This window comes from Cnephaeus nilssonii, assembly GCF_951640355.1.
Source record: "Cnephaeus nilssonii genome assembly, chromosome: 2".
Classification (NCBI taxonomy): Eukaryota; Metazoa; Chordata; class Mammalia; order Chiroptera; family Vespertilionidae; genus Cnephaeus; species Cnephaeus nilssonii.
This window is the reverse complement of record NC_137073.1, coordinates 34,676,697-34,702,335: the sequence shown is the minus strand read 5'-3', so window position 1 is coordinate 34,702,335 and position 25,639 is coordinate 34,676,697. Positions and strand designations below refer to the sequence as shown.

The following is a 25,639-nucleotide window of genomic DNA, read 5'->3' as shown; positions in this document are numbered from 1 at the left end:
CACTCATGTGGGTCCCACCCGCCCACACTAGGAGCTTCCTCTTAGTCTGTGGTGACTGGCATTCACTCACTGGCCAGGTGGCCTGAAATGCTGGCTCCATACCCAGCTCGGCAGCCCACCTGGGCAGAGTCCCCTGCGCTATCCCTGTCTCCGTCCTGAACACTCTAGAACTTGTACATCCAGGGCCCCCAGTTTGGGATCCTACCCCAGAACCCCTCATCACCTGCCCCATCACAACTTCCTCCAAGACCCCAAAGCCTCCTGCCCTCAGGGACCCCAGATAGACCTATCCTGCCTAACCCTCATTCCTGTCCCCAGGACAAAGATGCTCTTGACCAGTCAGCCTCTCCCCTCCTCCCCTCCTCCTTACCCCAGCCACTTCCACATTTCCCACTACTAGTTCCTCCTTGTACGTCAGAGCCACTAAACAGCTGGCTCCTCCTCACTTCCTCCTCCCTGGGGATCGGACTTATTGTCCTGCCCAGGGTTCCATACCCCAGGACGCTTTCTGGCCAAGGACAGCCCGTCAGTGGATCTCAGCCCACTACTCAGAACCAGGTTAGTCCACTGGGGGCCAGGTTCTCCCGTCTCCCAAGAGGGGGTCCACAGCCCCATCACCCACTTACCCTTTGACAGGCAGTCATCCTCCCACCCTCCCCATTCCCACACCCTCCCAGCCTCATTCCTAGGGCTCCTGATTCCCAGCCAGGCCTCCAGGCCAGTGTGCAGCTACAGTGCATGGCTGGCCCACGCCTAAGCTTTCATTAAATATTTTGTGGCCGTATCCTGCCGAGAGAGCAGCTGGTATGTGTGTGGAAGGGAAGGGGCTGGGTTCCAGGGCCTCAGACAAGACCTGCCTTGCTCCAGAGCCCATGTGGAGGGCAGCCCCGGGCTGGTGGGCAGGAGGTCCAGGCAGGGCTCCAGGCTAGTCTCCACCTTCACCAACCCACTGTTCCTCTCTAGGCCCCATGCTTTCCATCCACAAGACTGAGATTTTAAAAAAAAAAAACCACCTTCCCTGCCTGTCCTGTTTCCTGGGAAATTAGAGGTGAAATGGCTTTGGGAAAGGTTAAGGGCCCGCTACACGAGTCAGAGGTCCCTAAGGGTGGGAGAGAGCAACAGATGGAGGCGCTCCCTGGCAGGCCACAGACCTGCGAGAGGTAGGGCTGCAGTGAGGGCCGGGAAAAGCCTATAGAGGCTGAGGGCTGGGGGCTGGAGGGAGGAGAGGAGAGAAGGGGCTGGGGCACCCCCACCCGCCCCAGGAGCAAGCACTTCGCTTCCATACTTCTGTTTCCACGGACTGATGCCGCCCCTCTCTTCTCAGACCCCTTCCAGGCCTGCTAGAGTCTCTCCGCCTCTTCTGGGAGGTCTCCTGGAGGCCCCCAGGGTCAGCCCACAAGTGCCCACAGAGGCTAGCCGAGTCTTTGTTTTCTCAGCCAGTCTGGCCTCTGCCCTAACCTAAGCTCTGGTTCGGGGGCTGTGGAGCCCGGTCAGCCCCGGACGACGACGGACGACGGGGTGGGGCAGGGACAGGGAGAGGTGAGGACCCGCTCCCGTCTCCCCTGCCCTAGCCTCCGGCGATTTCCGGCAGCCCGAGGGCTGGAGGGAGGGGGCGTGGTGCGCACCCTCGGGATTTATGAGAAGTAGACGTCAACTTCCCCGGTTGTGACATCTGGGCCTCCTCGAGGCTCCCATTGTCCTGAAGGCTGAGGGTCTAGGGCAATAGCAACCTCCGCCGGCTGACTGTCACCAAAGGGCGTCCACGTCCCAGAGGCCCCACCAGGCAGGCCACCCACCCGGCCCCCACTCGCCACGCTCCCGGAGCCACCACTCCAGGCCCCGAGGGACGCTTCCACGCCGGGGAGATCCCGACGCCTGGCCTGGGCCGGCTCCGTGAGACACGGCGGTCGCGGACGCTCGCCCCAAATGGGGCGGCTGCAGGCCCTTCCCTAACCCCTCTGGGCCCCAGGACCGCGCCGCCCTGCCGCTGCTGCTGCCCCAAGTAAGTGAGCACCGGCCGCGGGTGCAGCTCCGGCCTCGCCAGGGGCCGGGGGCGGGGAGGGGCGGGGCCGGGGGCGGGGCCGGGGAGGCGGGCGGGGGGCCCGAGGGGGAGCGGGCGGGGCGCGCGGCGAGGAGCTGGGCTCCGAGTGCGCGGGGCTTGGCCGCCGGGAGATCCGAGCCGAGGCCGCGCAGGGCCCGAGAGGAGCGCACGAGCCGTGGAGGTTGTGGACGAGGGAGAGAGGAGCCGCCGCCAGCGCCGCTGTCGCCCGGAGGGAGCACACACGCGCCGCAGGCCATGAGCCGCGGGGCCCCGGGAGCCCGACCGCGGTCCGGGCAGCGCTCTGCCGGCGCCCCGGCCCGCCCGGCCGCAGCTGCGCGCCTGTAGGTACGGCCTGCTCGTCCTCAGTTCCCTCGCCTCCCCCCCCGTGCGTCACCCCGAACCCCAGGGGTCCCTGAGGGCGTGCGCGTGTGTGAGCGCCGCTGCCCCGAGGAGCGCGGCCGCACGCGCCCCGGTCCGCGTGTGTAGTCTTTGTGTGCGCGGGTGGGAGGGAGCTTGACGGCGGAGATGCGCCCCCTGCGGGGATCGGCTCCCCGACCCCCATCCCGGGCGGAGCGGGAGTAACGGGAGGGGCCGAGCCGCCTCCGGAGCAGCTGTGCCTCCGCCCCCTCCTAGGGCCCGGGCCAGCGGGAGGGGGGGTGAGGGCAGCGGCCCCCTAGAGGAGGGTCCCTGGCTGGGGTGGAGGGCGCCCGGCCTTTTCCCTGGGCTGTGGGGGCGGGGAGGGCCAGCCTGGAATAAGGGTGTCCCACCGGAGGGACACCTTCCAGACCACAGCGGCGGCCGGCACGCCCTCCATTCGGCCCAGGCCTTCTTTCTCATGGTCCCCGTTCTCGACCCGCCCACCCCGGGATAGTGGGGAGGACCGCTGAGGGTGCCCGAGGCCGGCGCCTTTAAGAAGGGGCGGTTCGTGCCCTCCATTCAGGCCTTTCGGCCTTGGCCATTGATGAACCTGCGGGTGCGCGGGGCCCGGAACCGCGCCAGCCCGTCAGCCAAGGCAAGCAGAGGCCGGGACCCGTCCGGCACCAGCAGCCCACGAAGTGAGGTCTTCAGGGGGAGAAGTGCACAGGGACTGGCCCCTGGGAACTGCGCGGGGGGTGGGGGGGAGGCGGGCGAGGGGGACCGGGCAGCCTCAGGAGTGACTGTGAACATGTTAAACCAGAATCTGTTCACACCGAGCTGGTGCAGGGGAGAGCCCCTAGGTCTGGAGTCAAATCTGGGTTGAACCCTACCCCTGCCCTTTGAGCCTCCATTATCTACTCTGTAAAATGGGAACGGTGCTGCCTGCATCCTAGCTGGGTGACCAGCAAGCATTGCCCCCTGCAACACAGGTCACTGAGTATGAGGTGAATGAGCACCTCTGCCAGGCCAGGAGGAGCAGGGGTGGTTATCCTAAGAGGCTTTGGCTGGCTCTGTTGGGGGTGTAATATGAACCCCCTCCTACTCTGCCCCCCACTTTGAACAAATCTCTTTCCTTCCGGCCACCCTGCTCCATCCAGAAGGCCATTGGTTGGGCACTGACCTAGAACCTTTCAGCTCTAGGAACTTTGAGAACGGCCAGGCAGTGCGGTTAAGCTGGTGTGGGTCAGAGCATTTGTTAGGGTCTCCAAGGCAGTTTCCCACAAGCTGCTTTCTTCTACTCCTCTCGCCCTGGGGCGTGAATGATGGTGGGCAAGAGTTCTGGAGCCGGTTAGTTGAATAGCTCTAAGTAATGGAGAGTTAATGCATTTCTTCTTATCCTTATGGTGAAAAACCTGTCTAAAGTTTCTAAACCCTCCTCCCCATTTAGTGGGTCTCCCTTGTACTCACACCCAAGGGTGGGCTTTTCTAGGGAGTGTTGGAGGGAAGATACCCCCCTTGCCAGGTGGAACCTGGGCACCCCCAAGGCTGAGCATTTGGTTTCAAGACGACTCCTGCCAGGCTAAGGGCATCGTGCTGTTTCTCATGTAATCGCCACAACAACTCTGTGGGTTTTGTACTATTATTATCCCCATTTTACAGAGAAGGAAAGAGATTCAAGGAGGTGAAATGACTTGCCCAAAGTCACTCAACCAACAAGCCAGGCCTCCAAACCACTTCTCTCTGACAAGAGCCTGGTTCTTACCTCTTGCCCTGTCTACCTATCCTGGATTGTAGGGAATTGGGGGTTTAGGTGTCTCCTGGCTGCTGGTCCAGTCTTGAAGCCGATCTCACTTTCTGTGCCTTACTGTCCACATGGGACTTGGAAGGGTGGTGGCAGCTTTGGAGTCTGGGGAAGTTTTTATGGCTGTACTCTGTCCCAGGGGAGAGCAGATGTGACTTCTCAACATTTGGAGGAGGTCACAGCCCGCACCTGTTGGGGCACAGGTAGACAGGGCATCAGTATGTGGGAGTACAGCATCTTTCAGCTCCACTGGGTGAAGCAGGGTTTGGGCTCCATTCGCCAGATACCTCCAATCCTCTGTATGTAGGGCCCACCTGGGTCCTATGGTGGGTATAACACTCATCTGCAGACTCATGGTCTGGTGAAGACAGGCCACAGCAATGTGGCATTGTGGAGGGGTTGGGGGCGGGGAGGAGTGGAGGCAGGGACAGTATAAAGGGCGTTCCCAAGGCCTCTGTGGACTTGGAGCCTGCCAACTATTCGGGCAGAGAAGTGGAGCAGGTGGGGCAATGGGTACTAAAAGACTCTGAGCTGAGGACAAGCAGGGGCTGGAGGGAGAGGATGTGTTAGAACTTGGATGTGGGGAGTTTGAGGTGCTGGGTATCAGCCAGGCAGGGAGTTTGATTGCTCAGAGAAAGGCCCAGGGAACCTTTACAATCACCCACAATACCAGAGTTCTGGGATATTCAGAATCCAGGGGAGGCATGGTACATGTGTCATGAAAAAGTCAGGAGGCAGGCTGGTGGGCTGAGTGGTAGGGGTTGAGGGTGGCGTTCTGCAAGTTTGGGGGGCTGAGTCAGGGGCTAGGGAGGTCTGGGAGGAGTATGAATCAAGGCCAAAGGGAGATCCATGACACTGGGAGAGAGGGAGAGGCTGCAAGGCTCGGGCCAAGGCTGGAGAGGGGGTGCCTCTGCTCTGCAACCCCAGGAGGGCAAGGCTAGTGCAGCCAGAGCCATGCCAGCCAGCGCTCCATCTGCAGAGCCTGCCCAGGAACTGTCCAGCACCAGGTGCTCCTGAAGGAAGATGGGATTTCCTCCTAAGCCCCCAGGCCCTGGTGCAGTTTATTGTCCTGAACCCCACTCGTGCTTACATGACATCTAATTCCTGCAGGGCCCAGCTCTGGATTGTCTTGCCTGTCAGAGTGCCCTCTCCTCTGAGTCTAGACATCTCTATTCCTGAGTCAGGGGCCAGGTAACCCAATTGTGTCCTCAGAGGGAGAGCTCTCCAGGGCTCTATTTGGGCTAGCATCTGCTACAGAAAGGGCAGATCTGAACCTGGCTCCACATTCCCCTCTCATCTGTCTGTGACCCTGGACCTGCCAGCATGGCTCCTGACACACAGTGGGGGTCCAGTGTAAATCCAGTGAAAGATGGGCCAGTCACCTCCCCTGCCAGAACCCTCTCTTCCTAGCATGGAAGATGTGAGAGGAAAGGGGCTTTAAATAGGGGCATAGCCAATTACTGGTAGATGTGAGTACCAGCAAGATGGCCTTGGCTACACTATGGAGCCTGGATGTGTCAGGGGATTTGGGGGGGGGGGGAGGGCAGTAGAAGCAGAGATGAGGCCTCTGTGACCCTCTGCCCAGAGCAATGGGAGGAAAAGAGGGAATGAATGCAAGACATTTAGGAACTAGGAGCAGAAGAACTTTACTTTTAAACAAATTACTTATTTGATCCTCATGACGGCCCTTTGATAACAGTCAGTGCTGGTATCACCCTCTGTTTTAACAGATGAGGAAACGGAGGCCCCAGGAAGCTGAGTCACATACCCACAGTGACAGAGCTAGGAAGCAGAGGAGCTGGGATTCAAACCCAGGAGGTCTGGCTCTAGATTTCAGGCTTTTAACCACTCCACTGTCCCAGTGAGTCAAGTGACCAGAGGTGGAGATAGGGAGACAGCAGGCAGTGGCCCCTCTGATGGGAACATCTGTTGGATGCAGCTGTGGGGCCCCCTAGGCTTGGAAGTTTGCAGGTCCAAGCCAGCAGGGCCTGTCACGGTTCAGGGTGTCAGTGAAAGCTAGAGGTCTTCCACTCCCGCAGTGACAGAGGCTGGGGGTCCTGTGAACGGTGTGAGCTGCTCTCCCAGCTTTTAACAGCTGCCTCCTAGCGATGCTCGTCATGCTCCTCAGCATGGCCTTGGACCAGGAATAACGTGTGTGGGCGAGCAGGATGGTTCTACTTTACAGCTAGGGAAACTGATGCTCAGAAAAGCTGGGACCCCCTGAGTGCACCCCTCGCACTCACCCAAGACAAAGTCCCAAGGACTCTTAACCTGTCCCAGTCACTAGTCAGAGTGTCCTCCCCCACACACTGCATCAAAGTCCCAGCAAGTTCAAGAGTGTTAAGACCAAAATCATACCTACTTCTGCCTTCAGGCAGGGTCATGGGGTGAGCACAGATGTTCTGGGTAGAAAAGGTTGGGGAATTCCAGCCACACCTCACTCTCACAGGAAGCCTTGGTTCAGAACCTGCCCCGTGGGGACACTTCAGGGGGAGGGAGTCAGGATAAGGTGGGGAGTAGACTTGAGAACTGACACCCAAGTAGCCAACCGTGAAAGAGAGAATGTGCCTGCCCTGTCTCTGCTGTGCCTCCATCTGCAGGGGGCAGTCAGGCGGCAGCAGGCACTCCTGGCTGATGGAACAACCTGCCCAAAGGTTGTCTGTCCTGCAGGGGGAGAGATGGAGAGAGGGGGCTGGAGGGGAGTGTCCCACAGAGGCCAGGAGGGCAGCTGCAAGAGCAGTAGGATGGAGGACCGAAGGAGCCTTGTGAGTGCTGGGCTGGACCGGCCAGGCCAGGCCAGTGGTCCTGAGAAGCCCAGAGGAGAGGACATCAGTGGGCATCGTTAGGGCCAGCTTCCCAGGAAAGAGCCAAGTGAGGCTTGTCTCCTCTTCTTGTATTGGGGGACCCCAAGAAGAAGCCTCAGTCTCCCCATCATGAATGCATTATGGGGTGGGCACTCTTAGTTCTGACCCCACCCTTAGTTCTGGCCCTTACCATCCCTTCCTGCACCTGGGTGAACTGGGTGCAGGAGAAGGAGTGGGGGGAGGTCTTGGTGGTGCAGGATGCTGCCCGGGTCCTGCCTAGGTGTGGCCTGTCGAGGCGGCCTTTCTGAGGGCTGCCAGTTTGCACTGCTGGGCCTCCTTCCCTTCCCGGGGAAGGGGTGAGGGGTCAGTTGTTTCCTGTGGTAGGGAGGCCAGTTCCAGCTGGCGCTCCCCAGAAACACTGCTGCAGAGGGGTGGGGGAGAGGGGAAGCCTTCGATGGGCCCGGCGGTCCCCCACCCCCCCACCCCAGGCAACCACCCTGTGTGGTGGATGGATTGGTCCTCTGTGCATTAGCGGGGGCGGCTAAGATGCCTCATCAATATTTTAAGGAATGACCTGGCCGTGGGATCCGGAACTGCGTGCTGCGGGGGTTGACAACTGGTCTTCTTTTTCTTTTCCAATTGTCAGCGCTATTTTTACCACCGGAAGGCCAGCCGCCCCCTCTCCCAGGCCTCTACTCACAGGGGTGGGGGATGGTCTCTTGTCTGGTTCCTGTCGAAGGGGTTAGGAGAGTCTGCGCTTGGAAAGCAGAGATTCTTAGGCTTCCCCTGCCCCGCCTCCCTGAAGCCCCATCCCATCCTGCTCCGGCCCTGGCGAGATGGGAACAAAAAACATTTATCCAGGAGGAGAAGCCAGAAAGCCCAGCTGAGCCTGGAAAAAAGAAACACAAAGCCCGGGTGATGATCGAGGGAGGGGGGTCTGGCCGCCCAAGGCCCCTGGGGAGCCAGCACCTGATGCCCAGACCCCATGGGCTCCCTTTGTCTCCAGCCCCAATCCTCAAAGAAGCCTGTGACGGTGAGAGGAGGCCCCCCGCCTGCCCCTGGTCCCAGTGGAGTGATAGAAGGGCCCCAGTAAAATATATCCCAGAGCCATCAGAGTCAGGGGCAGGCTCTCTAGTGAGAGCCACTGCTCCAGCACCCCATTTTATCGATGGGAAGCTGAGGCCTGGGGAGGCCCATCCTGCACTGTCCTGCCCTGACTCACAGGTCTCTTCTGGCCCTCTGGGGCCATAGGAGGAGCCACTCACCAGCAGTCTGGTCAGGCCTTGAGCCCAGGTCAGCCAAGGTCCCTGCACATGGTCTCACCCCAGTTCTGGCCCACAGCACAGCCTTGCCCCTGCTGGGTCCGAGTCCTCTTCCATGTGACTTGCAGCCTCCCCTTTGCAGAGAGGCATGCCTGGGCCCCAGTCTCCCCGTCTGTAATTAAGTATGGGGCTTCCTGCTGGCCCTGCTGCTTGTGACTTTTATCTTTGGCTGCTCAACCCCTGCCACTTCTCTGTAGCCCAGCTGGACCCAGGGGACACTGAGGGCTGCTGTGCCGGGCATCAGGCCCATAGACTGCTGGCCAGCAACAAGGTGGGTGGGGAAGGTCAAGCTAGGACCATCCTCCCAGGCCAGTCCCTCCTGGGGACGCGGCCACAGCCACCATATTCTTAGCAAATTCCTCTCTAGTGCCACCCCTACCTCCAGTGAGGGCGAGCTGGGGCCCCCCTGTGAGAGCCTGTCCCCAGGGCTCTGTCTCTACTCTGCCCCCTCTTGCCAAGCATATTGTCAGCCAGCAGGAAGAGCAGGAGGAACAGGGATTAATGCCAGAGGATGGGGAACGGGGACTGACTTCCTCCTGCCCCACCTGCCCCGTGTGGGAGGTGGGAGCAAAATTGTATCAAACAGGGGCATCCACACTTGGTGATGGCTCCAGTGCTGGCCCTTCCAGGCGCCGTGTCATCCAGTCTGGCCGTCCTGGTGGTCTCAGTGGTACAGCGGGGAGGTGGTCACTTTGGGGAACTGCCCTGCTGGGTAAAATGGATGGGCTTGGAGCACGGGGACAGGCCCTCATGGTCTTAGCTGCAGGGCTTTCTCCTCACTCACACCCCTCTCCTCGGGGCAGGCTGAGGCCTCAGCTCTCCTTCTCTGGAGGCCTTGGTGGTGGTGGCAGGTGCGTTTCTGCCTCTACTTCCATTACTGACATGACTCAGGCCTGCCTTCTGCCCCCAAAGAGTGCCTGTGCCAGATGAGAAGGAGAGACATGGAAACATATCTGGAGCACCCTGCAATTTACACCTTGCTAGAGGGGTGTATAGGAGGGGATTGTGGGAGCTCAGAGGAGACACTCATGCCACCTGGCAGGGAGAGGTCAGGGAAGGCTTCCTGGAGGAAGTGTCCTTGGATTAATTATTGAAGGGTGAGTGGGATTTAGCCAGATAAAGAAAGGTGGAAGAGCAGGGTATTAAAAAGGCTCAGTATGAGCCAAGCTCATGGGTGCCTCAGTCCCACTCCTCCCAGGTATTGCTCAGGCCTACAGGGAGGGCTGTCTTCATTCTCTTCAAGCCAGGAAGCCCAAAGTAGGCCCGCCTCCTCCAGGAAATCTTCTAGCTCCCTGTTGCCTCTCCGCCAATACTAGGGCAGGAGACCTGCTGGTTTAGAAAACGGTCCTCTATGCTAAGTGGTATCATCAAGTGGCCTGTTTTCTCCCTGGGGCTGTCCTGTGGTTATTGACTGCAGATCGATGGCCAGAGGTGCCCCAAGGTGAGAGGGAATTCCCACAGTGCCCTATGGCCCAGAGGCCCGCACATGATCTCACAGAATTGGGGCAGCTATTTTTACCTGGCTTTAATTACAGAGTTTGGATCCCAGAGAAGAGATGAGATGGTACTCCCAAGAGCTTCAAGGGCTATGCCAGGAAATGTGGGATCCTGGGAGGGCAGCTGAGGGCATGACCCTCTGTCTTAGTTCCCCTAACACTGGGCTGGCCCCTTCGGATGGCTCACCCTCTTCTCCATTGGTAAATTCACCCTAGCCCTTCCCAGGGAGAGGGTTGCATAAACACAATGGGCTGTGCCTATGTCCCAGGGCTGATGGCCATATTGGGACACAAGGAGGCAAAGCCCCCAAATACCAAGTAGTTTGGTAAACCAGAATGATGAGGGATGGGGGGTGGGGGGGAGGGCCTGGGAATAAGGAGGAGGGAGCTGGGTGAGGAGACAGCTGGGATTCCCGGATTGGAGCCTCTTCAAGAGGTTGGATGTGGATGGGCGCTCTGGAGGCCACAGGTCTCCAGGAGGTGGGAACACAAGTACAGCATGCAGGCCACTGTGGTGGAAAGAAGTCTGAGGAGGCAGTACCCTCAATGCCAGCATGAACAATTAGTCACACTTGATCCACACTAGGAGGTGGCCCCCAAGCCCTGGAGTCGGGGTGAGAATCCCAGGCCTGTCATTAACAAGCTGTGTGTCCCCAGGCCCCATGGGACAGTTTAGGTGGTGACAGCTGTGACATGCCCAGTAGCCAAACACATTCACTTAATCATTCATTCGTTGTTTACAGGGTGCCTATCATGTGCCAAGCACTGGGGACACAGCCACTTATAAGACTTAGAATACCTGCCTCGTGGAGCCGGCATTCACCAAGCGAGTGAATAAGTGGTATGTCGGACGAGGGAAAACACTATGGAGAAAAGTAAGCAGGCAAAGGGCAGGAGATGCCAGTGCTGGGTGGAGTGGGGGCATTTCTTATTCTCAGTGGAGTGGTGGTCAGGGAAGGCTATCAGACCAGATGGTATTGGAGCAGAAACCTGAAGGCGGTGAGGGAATGTGGAGGAAGGAACATTCCAGGGAAGTGCAAAGGGCCTGAGGTAGAAATATGACTGCCATGCTTCCGCAATGACAGGGGGCAGGTGTGGCCGGGGCAGAATGGGCAAGAAGCGTGGCAGGAGGTGCCGAGGCCGGTTTGGCTCAGTGGATGGAGCGTCAGCCTGTGGACTCAAGGGTCCCAGGTTCGATTCCGGTCAAGGGCATGTACCTTGGTTGCGGGCACGTCCCCAGTAGGGGGTGTGCAGGAGGCAGCTGATCAATGTTTCTCTCTCATCGATGTTTCTAACTCTCTATCCCTCTCTCTTCCTCTCTGTAAAAAATCAATAAAATATTTTTTTTTTAAAAAAAAAAAGAGTGGCAGGAGGTAAGCTCAGGCAGGTAAGTGGAGGCAGATCGGGTGAGGTCTTCGGAGCCAAGGGTAGGACTTTGGCTTTTACTCTGAGTGGAATGGGAGCCATTGCAGATTTTGAGCAGAGGAGGGACCTGATCTGTCTTATGTTTTAGAAATGATGACTGGGTTCCAGTGTGGGGAACAGACCTATAGAGTGAGGTCAGTTTCTGGAGAAGAGGCAGCTAAAGTGCTGCCTACAAGAGAAGAGGTTCTGTGGGCCCCTGGGCACCACCTGGACGGCAGTGAGGGGAGCAGAGGCTGGGTTCCCCGCCTATTTCAAAAGGAGAGCCCAAAGGATTGCACGTGACTTCTTGTCCCCGGGGTTTCGGGAGCCCGCGGAAGAGCTTATTTGGGGAAGTGAGGTCACTGAGGCTCATGGGGACCCCACTTCAAGGCACCTGATACCCCAGCCTCCTTTTGCGGCCCCAGGAATGACCTTGGGGTCCCTGCCTGAGGCTGCTGTCTGAAGAGACAGTAAATGGGGTCTCCCCTCCTGCAGACACACCTTGTTCCTCTTCACCCACCGGCTCCTCAGGAAGGCTGCCTGTTGGAGAGCCGCCCCTCGCCCGCCCAGCACACACGGGCTGCTAGAAACGCTCACGGGGTTGCGGGATGAGACAAACACTCAACCTGGATGGGCAAGGCCGGTTTACTTCTGCAGAGGGCGCAGCTGCGGCCGAAAATCGTGGCCAAAGCACACCCAATGGGAAGTCCCTTTGGGTTTTATTTCTTGCCCCGGGTCTGCCCTGCCCTCACTCTGACTCTGACGTGGTTGGTCAGGGCTCCGAGCTCGGTTCACATTATTGTGCGATTGGCTAATTCAGAGGAAGGGAAGGCGGGACCTAAGATGGCGCCCCCTGAGAATCTGAAGGTCAGAGCAAAATGGGGAACCTAAGATGGCGGCCAGCTCCTTTCTTTGACAGAAAAGATGCTGGTTCACTGTCACAGACACCCCCACCCCCCAACCCCCTTCGCGAGCCTCGGGGGAGCGGGGACAGGCGGGCACCCGGGTCGGAGGCCACACAGTCACCAGGAGCTCTTCTCACCCGCAGCTGCCGAGGGCTGCGATGGGACGGAAGCCATGAATGGTGCCGCCTCCGGCCCCGCCGCCCCCGCTGCCCCCCGCCGCCCCGGTCCCCGTCCCGGACTGGCGGCAGTTCTGCGAGCTGCACGCACAGGCGGCGGCCGTGGACTTCGCGCACAAGTTCTGCCGCTTCCTGCGGGACAACCCGGCCTACGACACACCGGACGCCGGGGCCTCCTTCTCCCGCCACTTCGCCGCCAACTTCCTGGACGTCTTCGGCGAGGAGGTGCGCCGCGTGCTGGGGGCCGAGCACCCGGACGCCATGGAGCCCCCGCCGGCCGCGCTCAAGGCGGCGGCGTGCGGCCACTCGCGGAGCTCCGAGGACGTGTCAGCGCACGCGGCGGCCAAGGCCCGCGTCCGCAAGGGCTTCTCGCTGCGCAACATGAGCCTGTGCGTGGTGGACGGCGTGCGCGACATGTGGCACCGGCGCGCCTCGCCCGAGCCCGACGCGGCCCCGCGGGCCCCCGAGCCCCCGGCCGAGGCACGCGACAAATGGACACGGCGCTGGCGGCTGTCGCGGACGCTCGCGGCCAAGGTGGAGCTGGTGGACATCCAGCGCGAGGGCGCGCTGCGCTTCATGGTGGCGGACGATGCGGCCGCGGGCCCCGGCGGGGCCGCCCAGTGGCAGAAGTGCCGCCTGCTCCTGCGCAGGGCCGTGGCCGGCGAGCGCTTCCGCCTGGAGTTCTTCGTGCCGCCCAAGGTGAGCGCCCCGCCCGCCTGGGAGAGGGTGGGTGCTGGGCACGGCCTGGGCTGAGTGTCAGGGGCCTGGGCTGTGGCCCGCGCTCCTCGCCCACAGGTCACCCCCAAGGCCGCTGCGCCTGTGAGGTGTCGGAGGGGCTCTCCGGCTGCAGGACAGGCGCTGGGTGCCGTGCTTCGTGCTGCTGGGACGCCGGGCGCCCTGCCCTCTTCCTTCCCTGGGACCCTGGGTGGCTGGAGCCGCCGAGAGGAGGCCTGCGGGACGAGGGCAGGCAGCGCCCGGCACCCTCTGAGGCCCCGGGAGGGCTACTCTGTCCTGGGGGGAACCTGTGGGCCCCAGTGCGGCCGCCAGGCTGCGGCTCAGCCCCTGCCCGGGTGGCCCTTTTGTGGCCTCGGGTTTCAAAGGCTCAGCGCCAGCTGCTGCCTCCATTGCTGCTCAACGGAGTGCGCTGCCCCCGTACCCTCTTGGGGGCTCACCAAAAGCGCCCTGGCCACAGCCGTGGGTCTCCTCCCGGGTGGCAGACCTGCAGTGTTTGGAAAGGGGAATGACGGTAACAATCGTGCGCATTCCTGAGAGCCCGCCCTGTGCCCAGCCGGTGGGCAGCCTCCTCCTCCCTGCACTCCACAAGGTGGGCCCCATGGTCTCAAGGTCACAGAAGAGAAAACAAATTAAAACCGGGGGTCAGAGGGTGGAGGTGGCCTGCCCAAAGCACATAGTTTGTGGGTGGCAGCGCTGGGCGACCTATGCCCATCACCCTGGTGGTCCCCGCAATGAACGGAGCGGGGAGGTGGGAGCGCCCTGTGCACTGGGAGGTTCAGAAAGGTGGCGGTCGTGCTGGTGCAGCAGCTGGCGGCACCCCAAGAGCCACCCAGGGCTGCCACTGACTTCGCCCACTCTGTCCTCAGTGCCTGTAGTCACCCTGCGTCTCGCCTCTGTCCCATCTCCCTGGTTGTTGGAGCCGTGGGTTCCATTGGAGGGGCAGGGGATGGACTACCCAGGGGCATCCTCACTGTCTGAAGAGCTTTGTTCCCAAGTCCTGGGACACACACCCACACACTCCCCCCCCCCCCAGACTCCCCCAGGGCTGTGTGCTCACCAAGGCCCCCACGGTGCCTTCCCAGAGAGAAATCATAGACGAAGAAGCCCAACTCCCCCCCTTATGAGACAGGGAGACCAGGCCCAGTGAGTGAGGTGGGGCTTGCTCAGGGTCACCCAAAGGGCAGAGGCAGAGGCCCGGCCTCCAGGTGCTGAGTGGCAGGCACAGCTGCCCTGCTGTCAATGGCAGCGACTGCCGCCTTGGGGGTGGGGGGGTGCAGCAGCTGATGCCTTGGCTGCCCCACTAAGCCCACTACCCACCACTGGCAGAGGGCAGGGTCATCCACCTCTGAGGAAGGCAGGCGGTTTCCTCCCCGCTCCCCAACCCTTCCTTTTGGGGCGAGAGGTATTTATTTATTTATTTATTTATTTATTTATTTATTTATTTATTTTTACGTCAGAGAGGGAGAGAGAGATAGAAACATCAATGATGAGAGAGAATCATTGATCAGCTGCCTCCTACACGCCCCCAGTGGGGATCGAGTCCCCAACCCGGGCATGTGCCCTGACCAGAAATCGAACTGTGACCTCCTGGTTCATAGGTCAGTGCTCAACCGCTGAGCCACGCCAGCCAGGCCAACCCTTTGTTTTTCATGCAAATGTCTGGGAATTCAGCGGGTAGGAAGGTGGATCATACCATGGTAAGGCTCAAGTCCGGTTTCCCAAGTGTACGCCCCAGGGAGACCCTGCTGATAGGCCCCACTGTCTTTTAGTCCTGGAGACCTAGCTGCACCCTGGAGTGGACAGGAGCTCATGCTGGGGGGCTGTTTCCTGGGACCCTACGACTTTCCTCTCACAGCCCCATGGATCAGGCCTGTGGCCTCCCTCCCCTCAGAGCCCGGTGCAAGGCTGGCCCCTGCCATTGTGGAGCCACCAGGAGACCGGTATTTGCAGGACTGGATGGTAAACCTCAGTGGGGTGAGCACCGGGTGCTCCAGGGGCCCCAAGGTGGTGAAGCTCAGGCTGCGTAAGTGCTCCCCAAGCAGCAGGGCCCCGGGACAGGCATTTCCCAGAGGCACAAGCTATAAATAAGGGATGGTCTGGAGTCATGAAACAGCCTATGGCTCTGTCCAGAGAACAGTGAGGTGTGGCTGGGTCAGGGGGCAAGGCCTCTGGGCCAGAACAGATAGGCCTCAAATGTCAGGCGGAGGAATGAGTACCTCCTGCCAGCGGGAGCCCAGCCGAGGTCACCAGTCCAGGCCTTCACTGCGGACCTCTGTCTGTTCCATGCACTCCGGTGGCCCCTACCCCAGTGGCTGGCACAGTGGCCTGCCCTGGTCAGCCGAGCCCCTCCATCACCACTCCAAGCCCAGCCCTGCACCCGCTGGATGGTAGCCAGTGCTGCCAGGAATTCCCATTTGCCTGCCTCACCCCCCCCCCCCCCCCCCGCCCCCAACACACACACGTGGTCCTTCCCTTTCCTCCTGAGAAAGTCCCTGTCCCAGAGCCCAAGCCCTGCCAGGAATCTGTCTCAAACCACCCCAGGGGGCTTGCGGGTCATGGCCAGGAGCTTTGGGGCAAAGTAGGGAGGGCCGGGCACAGAGTAGCCCTCCCTGGGAGTCCTGCCAGCTCACCTTGGTTGAACCCCACACTGGTCCCTTTTCCTCCACCGGAAGGTACGGCCCTGCCCAGTTCCAGGAACCCTGGCTCAGTCGGGCTCCAGAGCTGTGCTCTGGGAAGTCTAATTTGAAGGAGGAGACCTGCATTATTTTTAAATGGACTAGAATAAAATGGAAAATATCACACTCCATCACACAGTCAGGTTAAATAATGTCTGCTGAAACATTTATTTCAGAGATATTTTTACCTGTGTGTGTACTGGGTCACAATGTCAAATGTATTTCTTACTACGAGTCAAGGTAAAAAATGTGAAAACCACAGACCTGGTGGTGCAACGGGCAGAAGGGCAGCCCTGGTGCAGTTCACCCTGCAGGGCTCAAAGGTGGGAGACTCCGATGCCAGTCCAGCCCTGTCCCTCACTTGCTGTGTGACTATATGAGGAGGTGGTCCCTTTGTTTCCCAGAGACTCCCTCAACTTACCTGTCTGTGAAATGGGGATGGGAACACCTTTGTGCCACTGCTGCTATGGCATCCTAAGCTGGGGGCTGCTCTGACATCTGGGAAGTGGGGAGCGTAGAGAGGGTGCAGAAGGCCCTGTGGTGACTCTCACTGCCCCTTCCTCTGGCGTCCCAGGCCTCCAGGCCCAAGGTCAGCATCCCTCTCTCAGCCATTATCGAGGTCCGTACCACCATGCCCCTGGAGATGCCCGAGAAGGACAACACGTTTGTGCTCAAGGTGAGTCTCACCCTTGGCCCTAATGGTCCTCTGGCTGCCCCAGACTACCTCCCTCGTGGGCGGCTCAGCTTGTGGCCACTGCAGGGGGAGGGTCCTAGTTGGGTGGGTCTTAGCACCCTACGCAGATGTCAGGCACCTCGCAACGACTTGAATCTAGGCCCGGGCTTTAGAACCAAGTGCTTGGGTGTCACCCTCCATCTGGGGCCCCCTATTCTTATTTCCTCCTGGGCCCCGTGAAGCTCCTGAGTTTCACTTCCTCCCTTCCCCCCCCCCCCCCACCACACACACACACACACACACACACACTGGAGCCAGCACATACCCACCCCGTGGGCAGGCAAACTGGTAGCCAGGCTGCAGCAGTTACACAAATGCCCCTGTCACAGAGCACTGGAGTGTGGGAACCCACATGGTCCCACAGAGGCACCCGGGTGGGCGGGGTGCAGTTCGTCCTTTTTCTAGGACCCATGTCACTGGGGTAGCCTGCTCGGGGTGCTGAGGACAGGGCTCCAGGCTGCCAGGGCTGTGCCCTGTGCCTCCTCAGAGGAATAAAGGATGTTTGGAGTCCTGGTTCCACCCACCCCAAGCTGCATGGAGCCCCCACCCTCTTCTCCAGACTCCTGGTTGGGTTTATGCTTTTGTTTTCTCCTGTTTGTTCAGTCACGAACTCCCTTTTTCACTTAGCACACATTTGTCAACCCCAGAGCCTGAGTCACCTCGGCTGGGGGCTGAGGATACAGCCCCTCCCTGCGTGGCATTCCCATCTGCTGGGTGAGACAGGTCCAGAGCATCACTCCCAGCAGCCGAGTGGCCACTGTGCTGCTGACTGTGCTCAGCAGCCCTGAGGCTAAGCCCGCCCCACTCTGGGCCTCGGTTTCCCCATCTATTCAGAAAAGGACCCTCCCAGCTCTGGGATGCTGGGAGTCCAACAACTGCGCTGTCACTGAGACACAGAGGAAGCTGAGAGCACGCAGCCTCGGCACCATAGAGACCTGGGTTCACGTCCCAGCACTGCCAGAGTGCTGGTGGGGCTTTAAGCAAGTTACCTGGCCTCTCTGAACCTCAGGCTTCTCATCTGTACAATGGGGGGAGCACATTGCCCCCCTCCCAGGGCTGTTGGGAAGAGTTCACCACATAATGAATGTGGGCCTGGCCCACAGCAAGGGCTTTCCCCTCCTCTTCCCCCTATGGAGGCTGCTTATCCCAGGGTGTGACCTCAGAGGTAGAGGTCCAGCCACTGAGGCAGGTGAGTTCCTCAACCCGGGGTGCTGAGCCAGCTGAGGGTTGTGGGTCCTTTCACCTCATCTCCAGGGTGCCAGCCCAGCCTTCCCCAGGCAGCATGGCCTCCCCAAGGGCTGCTGAGAGTGTGGGAGGAGGCTCTACCCCAGGACCTTGGCCCAGGTTTGGGGTGGTGCTTGATGGTGACCCCACTGTCTTCCCTGATGCTCACACCCAGTGAGTAACCATGGGGAAGGGGAAGATGAGCCATTTGTCCTGGGGTCTGGAGCCCCCTGCTGAGAATGGCGGAGGTTAGGGTACTGACTACTGTCTGGACTCCTGGCACCCCTTCCCCAGGTGGAGAATGGAGCAGAGTACATCCTGGAGACCATCGACTCCCTGCAGAAGCACTCGTGGGTGGCTGACATCCAGGGCTGCGTGGACCCTGGGTGAGTGCCCAAGTGGCACTAGGACAGGTGGGCAGGTTGGAGGTAGCTATCTGGTGCTGAGCTCCAGAAATGGACTTTTCTCATGGCACTTCTATCCAGGTTGGTGCCGGCCATTCATCCATACCCCCACCCCTATCCCCAGCAGGCTTTTTGAGGCCTGCTCTGCGGGGCCAGGGCCTGGGGACCTAGGAGGAAGTTGGATCAAGTCTTGTTCTTGCCCCAGGGGAGCCTGAGACCACTAGGAGAAGGGCAGTGGTGATGGGGGAGGGGGGCAGCCCAAAGGTACAGGGGTGGGGGAATAAAGGGGAGGTGCCTAACCCAGCCTGGGGCTCAGATAAGGCATGCCGGTAGAGGTGCTCACCACCTCAGAGGCTTAAAGACTGGACCTGAGCCAGGCAGAGAGGGCTGGGGTAGGGGAGGGCAGAGAGAACAGCCCAGCAAAAGGTGTGGAGGTGTGTGTGAGCCTGAACTTGCAGGGAACATTGAGGCCTTCAGGTTGTTAGAATTAGAGCTGGTGAGGAGGGGACTTTGATGAGAGCCCGGGAAGCTGTTTAGTCAGGGCCAGTGGGCAGCCATGGGTGGTGGTGAACAGGGGGCAGCTGCTGTCAGCTGTGCACAGGAAGAGCAACAGGGTGGCTGGCTGCATCATCGAGGAGAGATCCTGAGGCTGGGAGTGGGCAGGGCAGGCAGACCAGCAGCAGAGCATTTGGCAACAGCTCTTCTGGCTAATGGGGTGAGCCAAACCCCAGAGGGGAGGGGCTGCTGCTTTCTAATTAACAGCTTCATTTAAGGAAGCACAATTAAAGTCCTGAGTGCCACCCAGCCCCCAATCCCCAAAGTGGTTATAATCCATCCCCTGCCACCCTTCCAACCATCTGCCCTGCAAACCCTTTCCTCAGACCCTGTGAAGGTGAACCTTGCGGTATTTTATAGCCCGCAGGGGCTCAAATGGGGAGACAAAGGCCTGAGGCAGGGAAGGCAGCTGCCCAGGCCCCGCCCACTGCCAGGTCCTGCCCCCTTCCATGGGGCCCCAGGAGGAGGCCAGCCCTTTGTGGGTTAGTAGGCAGGGGTCGTGTGACCTCAAGGAGGACTGTCCCCACCTGGAGACCTCTCTCATGTGGCCCAGTCACACATAGTAGCCAAAGAGCAAGCTGAGAGTGTGACAGAGGGACATGGAGGCACAGGGACCTCAGGTGAGCCACTGCCTGGTTCAGTGAGCAGCCCAGGGTCCGAATCCCACGAGAGAACAGGGCTATGCTTTCTTGCCTTCACAGGGACAGCGAGGAAGACGCAGAGCTGTCCTGTGCCCGGGGAGGCTGTCTGGCCAGCCGCGTGGCCTCCTGCAGCTGTGAGCTCCTCACGGAGGGTAGGCGGGGGCAGAGCTGGATGGAGTAGTGGACGGCAGGGTTGGGGGGGTGGTCACTCCGAGATGGCCAGACAGATGTGCTTCTTACCTGCCACTTCTCCCGCAGTGGACCTGCCCCGGCTCCCAGAGACAACTGCAGCCGTGGTGACAGCCCCACACGGCCGAGCTCGAGATGCCATCAGCGAGTCCCTGGTCCATGTCCCACTGGAGACCTTCCTGGAGACTCTGGAATCCCCAGGCGGCAGCGGTGGTGACAGCAATAGCACAGGTGCAGTGGGGCAGCCTGCTCTCCTAGCCCCTCCTTCCTCCGCTGCCAGCCTGAGGCTCGGGCTCCCTCACAGCCTTCCTGAGCCTCAGAAGTTGTAACATTTCATCCCACCTAGGCCTCTGCACAGCAGCTCAGAGTGCTAGCGTTTGTAGGCTAGTCCAGATCACAACCTCCCACAGGCCCTGGTTTCAACAGAAGATGCTCTCAGAGGGGGTGCAGAGGGTCAGAACCAGGGGTAAGGGACAAGGAAATTTGATTTGTTCCCACGTTTGTTGCTGACTGAGCAACTGCCCCAGGTAGTCCTTCTCCTCTCTGTGCCTCAATTGACCTCGTCTGCTTAACTAGTGGGTGGGGTCAGCTCCTGGCCTTGTTCTAAAATTATCCAAACAGCGTTTTACAGGTAAAAACTCAACAAGATGTTGCATCTCTTCTCTCATGTATTTGCCCCCTACCACCCCCTCCCTCTGTGATCCTCTACAGGGGAAGAGGGAGCAGAGCCAGAGCCCGAGGTGGCCCCTGAGCTGGAGCTCTCTGACTACCCCTGGTTCCACGGGACACTGTCCAGGGTCAAGGCAGCTCAGCTGGTGCTGGCAGGTGGGCCCCGGAGCCATGGCCTCTTCGTGATCCGCCAGAGTGAGACTCGGCCTGGGGAATACGTACTGACTTTCAACTTCCAAGGCAAGGCCAAGGCAAGTGTGCAGGGGGACTATGGGCAGAGTGGCCAGCCCTGGGCGAGGGGGCCGAGTGAGCCCTGAGCCTGCGCCCATACCCCAGGAGGAGGCTCGGTGGGTGTAGGTGTGGCATGACTTCCCATGGGCCAGGCCTACCCCTGGCCACCCTCTTGGAACCATCTGGATCCCTCCCACACCTCTCTGGGGTGTTATAAGTCTGCCTCAGATATGGCTTCTCCATTATCCAGATGGGAATTCCCCTTCTGTAACTGAGCACTCAGGAGGCCAGGCCTCCTAAGGACTTAACTTTGACCCTGTGTATTAGGGATTGCATAGCACTGGGGCTCCAGAGGGTCTCTACCAAGAGCCACCTCAGTACAGGACTAGGTTCAACCAGGGCCCTCCTGCCCCACCCACTCCCAGGTAGCCCCGCCTCTTGCCTCCTCAGGTCAGTTCACCACCCCTTCCTGGGCCCCAGGCCAAGGACATGGAAGGGAACCACACACAGGTGGATCCTAGAGGACCAAACTGGAGGAGAAGGTGGGCCCAGCAGGAGGGCTGTGCTGGGGCTGGAGGGCTGGAGCAGGAGCAGACCTTGACCTGGGATGTGCCGGGGAGGGAGGTGAAGCGGGAAGGGTGATCCAGGCACAGCAAAGGTGTGACAGTGCTCCCAAAGTGGACTCTCGAGGTGCTAATATAAGGACCTAAGGTGCAAAGGAAAATATGTCCAAAAAGTCAAATGACTGTGGGGGGTTACAGTGTGACCAGAATAGGCAGAAACCTCAACGTTTGCCCCTCTCCCCCGCCACACAATCCTGAGTTTCTGATAAGGAAACAGACCCAGCCAGGCTCCTCCCAGGACATGGTTCCTGTCAGTCCTGCTGGAGGAGGGTTCACCCAGCACTCCTGCCCCAGGCCTACACTGGTGGTCAGTGTCCCAACCCCCAGCTGGCCTGGTGCGAGCCCTCCCCTGGCTCCCTGGGCCTTTGTCCTCGGCAGTGTTGTCCATATGTGGAGGAGGCAGCACCTCCCCAGGGACACCTCCTTGGAAAGCAGCTGCCCTTACCAGTTCCTCTGACAACCAGGCACTTAATGCCATCCCTGGCAGCCCCGAGTTTATTCCTTGGCCAGCACTGCCCCAGGCAGCCTCCCTGAAGGGCCTGGATCTGACTCATGCCCAAGCCAGAGGCTAGAATGGTGCCCAGGCAGTGCGGGGCATGGGGGCCAAAGTGGGGAGAAGAAAGAGCTGGACGCTCCTCTCCTCCCAGGAGAAAGACCCCGCATTGAACTCCTGCCGCTCCTGCCCTGCCAGGGCAGGGTGGCTGCCCAGGGTGTGATAAGTTAGTGGTGGGCTACAGCAGGAACCCCGCCTCCGGCTTACACTCCTCCTGGGGAGGAGGACTTCTGCCCTCTGAGGCAGCTCTTTTCACTTTCAGATAATAAACATCTGAAAGGTTTTCCCAAAGACAGATGCACCCACCTTGCTTCTGGCCCTGCCCTGGGTGCCATTACTGCTCCCCAGGTTTGCTCACTGTCCTGGCCCTACTGCTAGGCAGAATTCACTCAGGGAACCATCCCCACCACCCCACCCCCTGGGCTGTCCTGCAGGTAGGTGGCTAGGCCATGTGCATATCCTGGAACCCTCCTTTCACCTCCCCTCTTGCCATACACACCCAGTGACAGCCACTCTCCCTCCTGTGGGACGCATACTGAGCTGAAGCCAGAGACGTGCTCCCTCCTGTGGGACGCATACTGAGCTGAAGCCAGAGACGAGCCACCGGCTTGTGGCTCCTCTCCCTGGGGCATCCGCCCCACGCGGGCCTGGGAGGCACCAGCTGCTCCCCGTGAGAGGTGCAGTCCCTCCCTGCCAGCCCCTCGTGATTTCCAGCCCTCTGGGCTTTGACTCTGTGGGGAGCAGGGAGGGAGAATCACACAAACAGGAGTCTGTGCCTCGTGACTGGGTGAGCCGCTCCTTCGCTGTGCCTCAGTCTCCCATCTCTAAAACGGGGCTGTCATCTCTACCTGCTAGGACTTTTGGAGGCCTGAGATAGGGAATGTGAGGGGCATGATGTGGGTGCTCCCAACATAGGGACAAATGTCTGCTCCCTTCAGTTCCAGCCTGGCTCTGTTGCCCACCCATTCCAACCCCGACCACAGGAGTGACTCCCCACCCCCACCCCCAGGTGGGACTCATGTGGTAGGAGCCAGCTCTGACACAGCCCCAGGGGCTTCTATGAGACTGGGTCCTCCCAATGACCCCCAAGGCATTGCCAGTCCAGGACCCCACCACTGACCCTGCGGATCTATGCCCACAGCACCTGCGCTTGTCCCTGAATGGCCACGGGCAGTGCCACGTCCAGCACCTGTGGTTCCAGTCGGTGCTTGACATGCTGCGTCACTTCCACACCCACCCCATCCCGCTGGAGTCAGGGGGCTCCGCAGACATCACCCTACGCAGCTACGTGCGGGTCCAAGGCCCGCCGCCTGGTAAGACGCCCACCTGGTAGGTGTAATGGCTCAAGAAACAGACAGGTGGGCAGTGGGAGGAGGGAGTCACTTAGGCCGCATCCCAGCTTAGCCAACTCTAGTGGGATGAAGGCGAGGACTGGGGCGGCTGTAAGCAATCAGGGCCATTAGGATTGGAGGGCGAGTGGCAGGCCCATCGGCGCCGCCTGAGTGATTCCTTGCAAGGGGAAGGGGTGCTCAGAGGCAGCACCGGGCAGTCCCTAGACACAGGTGAGACTCTGTGACCCTAGGCCACCCCACCCCTCCGTGTCTCTGGGCCCAGCCTGACCACTGGGACTGGGGAAGGGGACGAGGGAACCAAGCTGGGCACTGACGCGCTGGGTCCTGTTGCAGACCCGGGGCCCTCGCCCAGCGCCGCGCCTGCGCCTGCGCCCCCCGCCTGCTGGAGCGAGCCGGCCGGCCAGCACTACTTCTCCAGCCTCGCTGCCGCCTGCCCGCCCGCCTCTCCCTCCGAGGCAGGCGGCGGCGCCTCGTCCTCTTCCGCCTCCTCGTCCTCGGCTGCCTCCCTGCCCGCCGCCCCGCGCACCCCCGCCGAGGGCCTGCTGAGCACTCGCAGCCGCAGCAACAGCGCCGAGCGGCTGCTGGAGGCGAGTGGTGCCGAGGAGCCCCCGGAGGCCGTGCCCGGCGAGGGATCCCGCGGCCGCACGCGCGCGGTGGAGAACCAGTACTCCTTCTACTAGCCCGGCGCCAGGCCCCGGGCCACCGGACCCGCCTTGCAATCGCCCCCGTGTCCATCCGTCCAGCGGACCCTGCTTTCCTGCAGGTGTCAGCCCGTCCAGCGCTGGGTGGGAAAGCGAAGCTCTTCAGTGAAGACATAAATGTTATTAAAGAGCCTGTTTTAGGGACTGCACCCGGCTCTCCTGTCGTCCTTTCTTCTATCCTGGCCAGTGGGGACCGCTCCTGAGACTGCAGCGGAGGAGGGGCTACCACATACGGGACCCCCTATTAAGCCCACCGTGTCCTGGCGCCTGTCAGGCCCCCACCCAGCTCTGTATTAGGAGACCCAACTCCTCACTTGGCTGAGGAGACAGCTGGCAGTACCTAAATGAGGCACAGAGATGAAACGCCGGACCAAAGAGCAGGGCTCAGGGAGACTGCCCAGGGGGGAGATGGGAAGGGGCTTTATAGTGGAGCTATGAGAGAGGGGTTTGGGGAGAGGTGACTGAGCAGGGGCAAGAATGAAAGGGTAGGGGAAGGAGGGAGGGGGCCCCTGGATGACGGTACAGGGTAAAGGATGGGTAGGGGGGCACAAATCCTGGGCCTTGAATACCAGGTTGAGGAGTTGGACCCTAGCTAGGAGACAGGAGTGTCCTTGGGCAGGTGAGGAGCGGGGGAAGCAGGATTTCTGCACATTAGCCCATTGGGGATGAACAGTGGGGGAGGCTGGTTTGCCAGCTTTGACCTAGGCTCAAACTTGGAAGTGGCCTAGAGGGCCCTCCTGCATTCACCTTCACCCCTACCACTAACCCCTGCTTCCCTGCAGGTGGAGGCTCAGCTGCAGCTCCGGTGTCCCCATGCCCTGGAGACACAGCCTGCTCCAGGTCCCAGCTCTCCAACCCACAGGTAGTGCTCCCTCGGAGGAGGATCTTGTTCCTGCTGAACCAAAGTGCACCTTCTCCTCCGTAATTCAAACTCTGCCTCCCGACCCCGCACAGACCCATGGTTCCCCCCGCCAGGAGTGAGTGTCCTTGCAGGGTCTGCGTCTGTGCTGTGATGTCAGCTCCCCAGACAGCTGATCCTCCCAGGACTGCACCTGGGTTCCCACATGCCCGTCCCCCATGTGAGGGCCCTAGCACCCTCAGTGGCTCCCAGGGCTTTGCTGCTTCAGCTACCCAGTCCTGACTCACAAAATGACCGGAAGTGACTGAGCAGCGCTTCTGCTACCACCACGGAGAGCAGCCGGTACCCCGGCTTCCGGCATCTCCATCCGTGTGGCTGGATTCCCTCCGCACTGTAGACCCGGTGGCCTGGTGGTTTGGGGTCTATGCCAGGCCAAGTGCAAGCCCCAATCCCACCCTGATAGGAGAGGAGGGTCTGGGCAGAGGCCAGGGGCTGGTGAAAGCTCTATTTGGCTGCCTCTGCCTCTGTCAGCTGAGCTGCAGACATCACCCCCAAACCTAAGGCTTCATCCTTTCTCCCTTGGTGGATTTGCCCCTTGGAAGAGTTCAGGGTGGCCTCAAGGGTGGGGTTAAGACTTGACACACAAAGCGTGTCATCATTCCGGCCCCACTGTTCCCTCCTAACAGCCACAGTGGAGGTCACTGTACCTGCCAAGTGCCAAAACAGGAATGTAGGCATGGAGGTAGGCGAGGCACTGACAGCTGTCACTTTGCTGAACTGGGGTCCAGAGTCTGAGAACGTTGGAGGGGGTCTGCACCAACCCTGAGGGTGGCAGCCAGGCATTGTTCCTAAGATGTTCCCAGGTTAAAATGAATTCCGGGGAGAATAAAAGAGGAGATGACGTCCACCATCTGGGGCTCCCCCAAGGGATGTTGCACTAAAACCCAGCAGCAGGTGGTCAAGTGAAAAGCGGGCTCTCTCCAGTGTGGTCCCACTAGGAACCCCTCAGGCCTGTCACTCAAAGTGGTGCTTCCAGAAAGCCAGACGCAGTAGGACCCCGGAGAAACCACAGCCGTGGCACAGGTGGCAGCCGCATTCTCAGGGGCTTCCTTTGCTCCTCTGCAAGCATTTCAGGTGCCTGCTCTGTGTGCCAGGCCAGGCACACGGGGAGCTGGGCAGGCAGCCAGGC

General features: G+C 60.3%; 1 protein-coding gene across 1 annotated transcript; it reads left to right on the top strand.

The window, feature by feature from the left end:
- Positions 1 to 504: 504 nt before the first annotated feature.
- On the top strand, positions 505 to 23,712 carry SH2B2 (SH2B adaptor protein 2). Its single transcript, XM_079788187.1, is given in 12 exon segments — positions 505 to 558; positions 1,437 to 2,386; positions 10,565 to 10,696; positions 12,274 to 12,356; positions 12,358 to 13,005; positions 16,291 to 16,392; positions 17,968 to 18,059; positions 19,334 to 19,425; positions 19,532 to 19,693; positions 20,174 to 20,382; positions 22,680 to 22,851; positions 23,224 to 23,712. Coding segments are annotated over 10 exon segments (1,917 nt in total). The 5' UTR covers positions 505 to 558; positions 1,437 to 2,386; positions 10,565 to 10,686; the 3' UTR covers positions 23,571 to 23,712.
- The last annotated feature ends 1,927 nt before the right edge of the window (positions 23,713 to 25,639 follow it).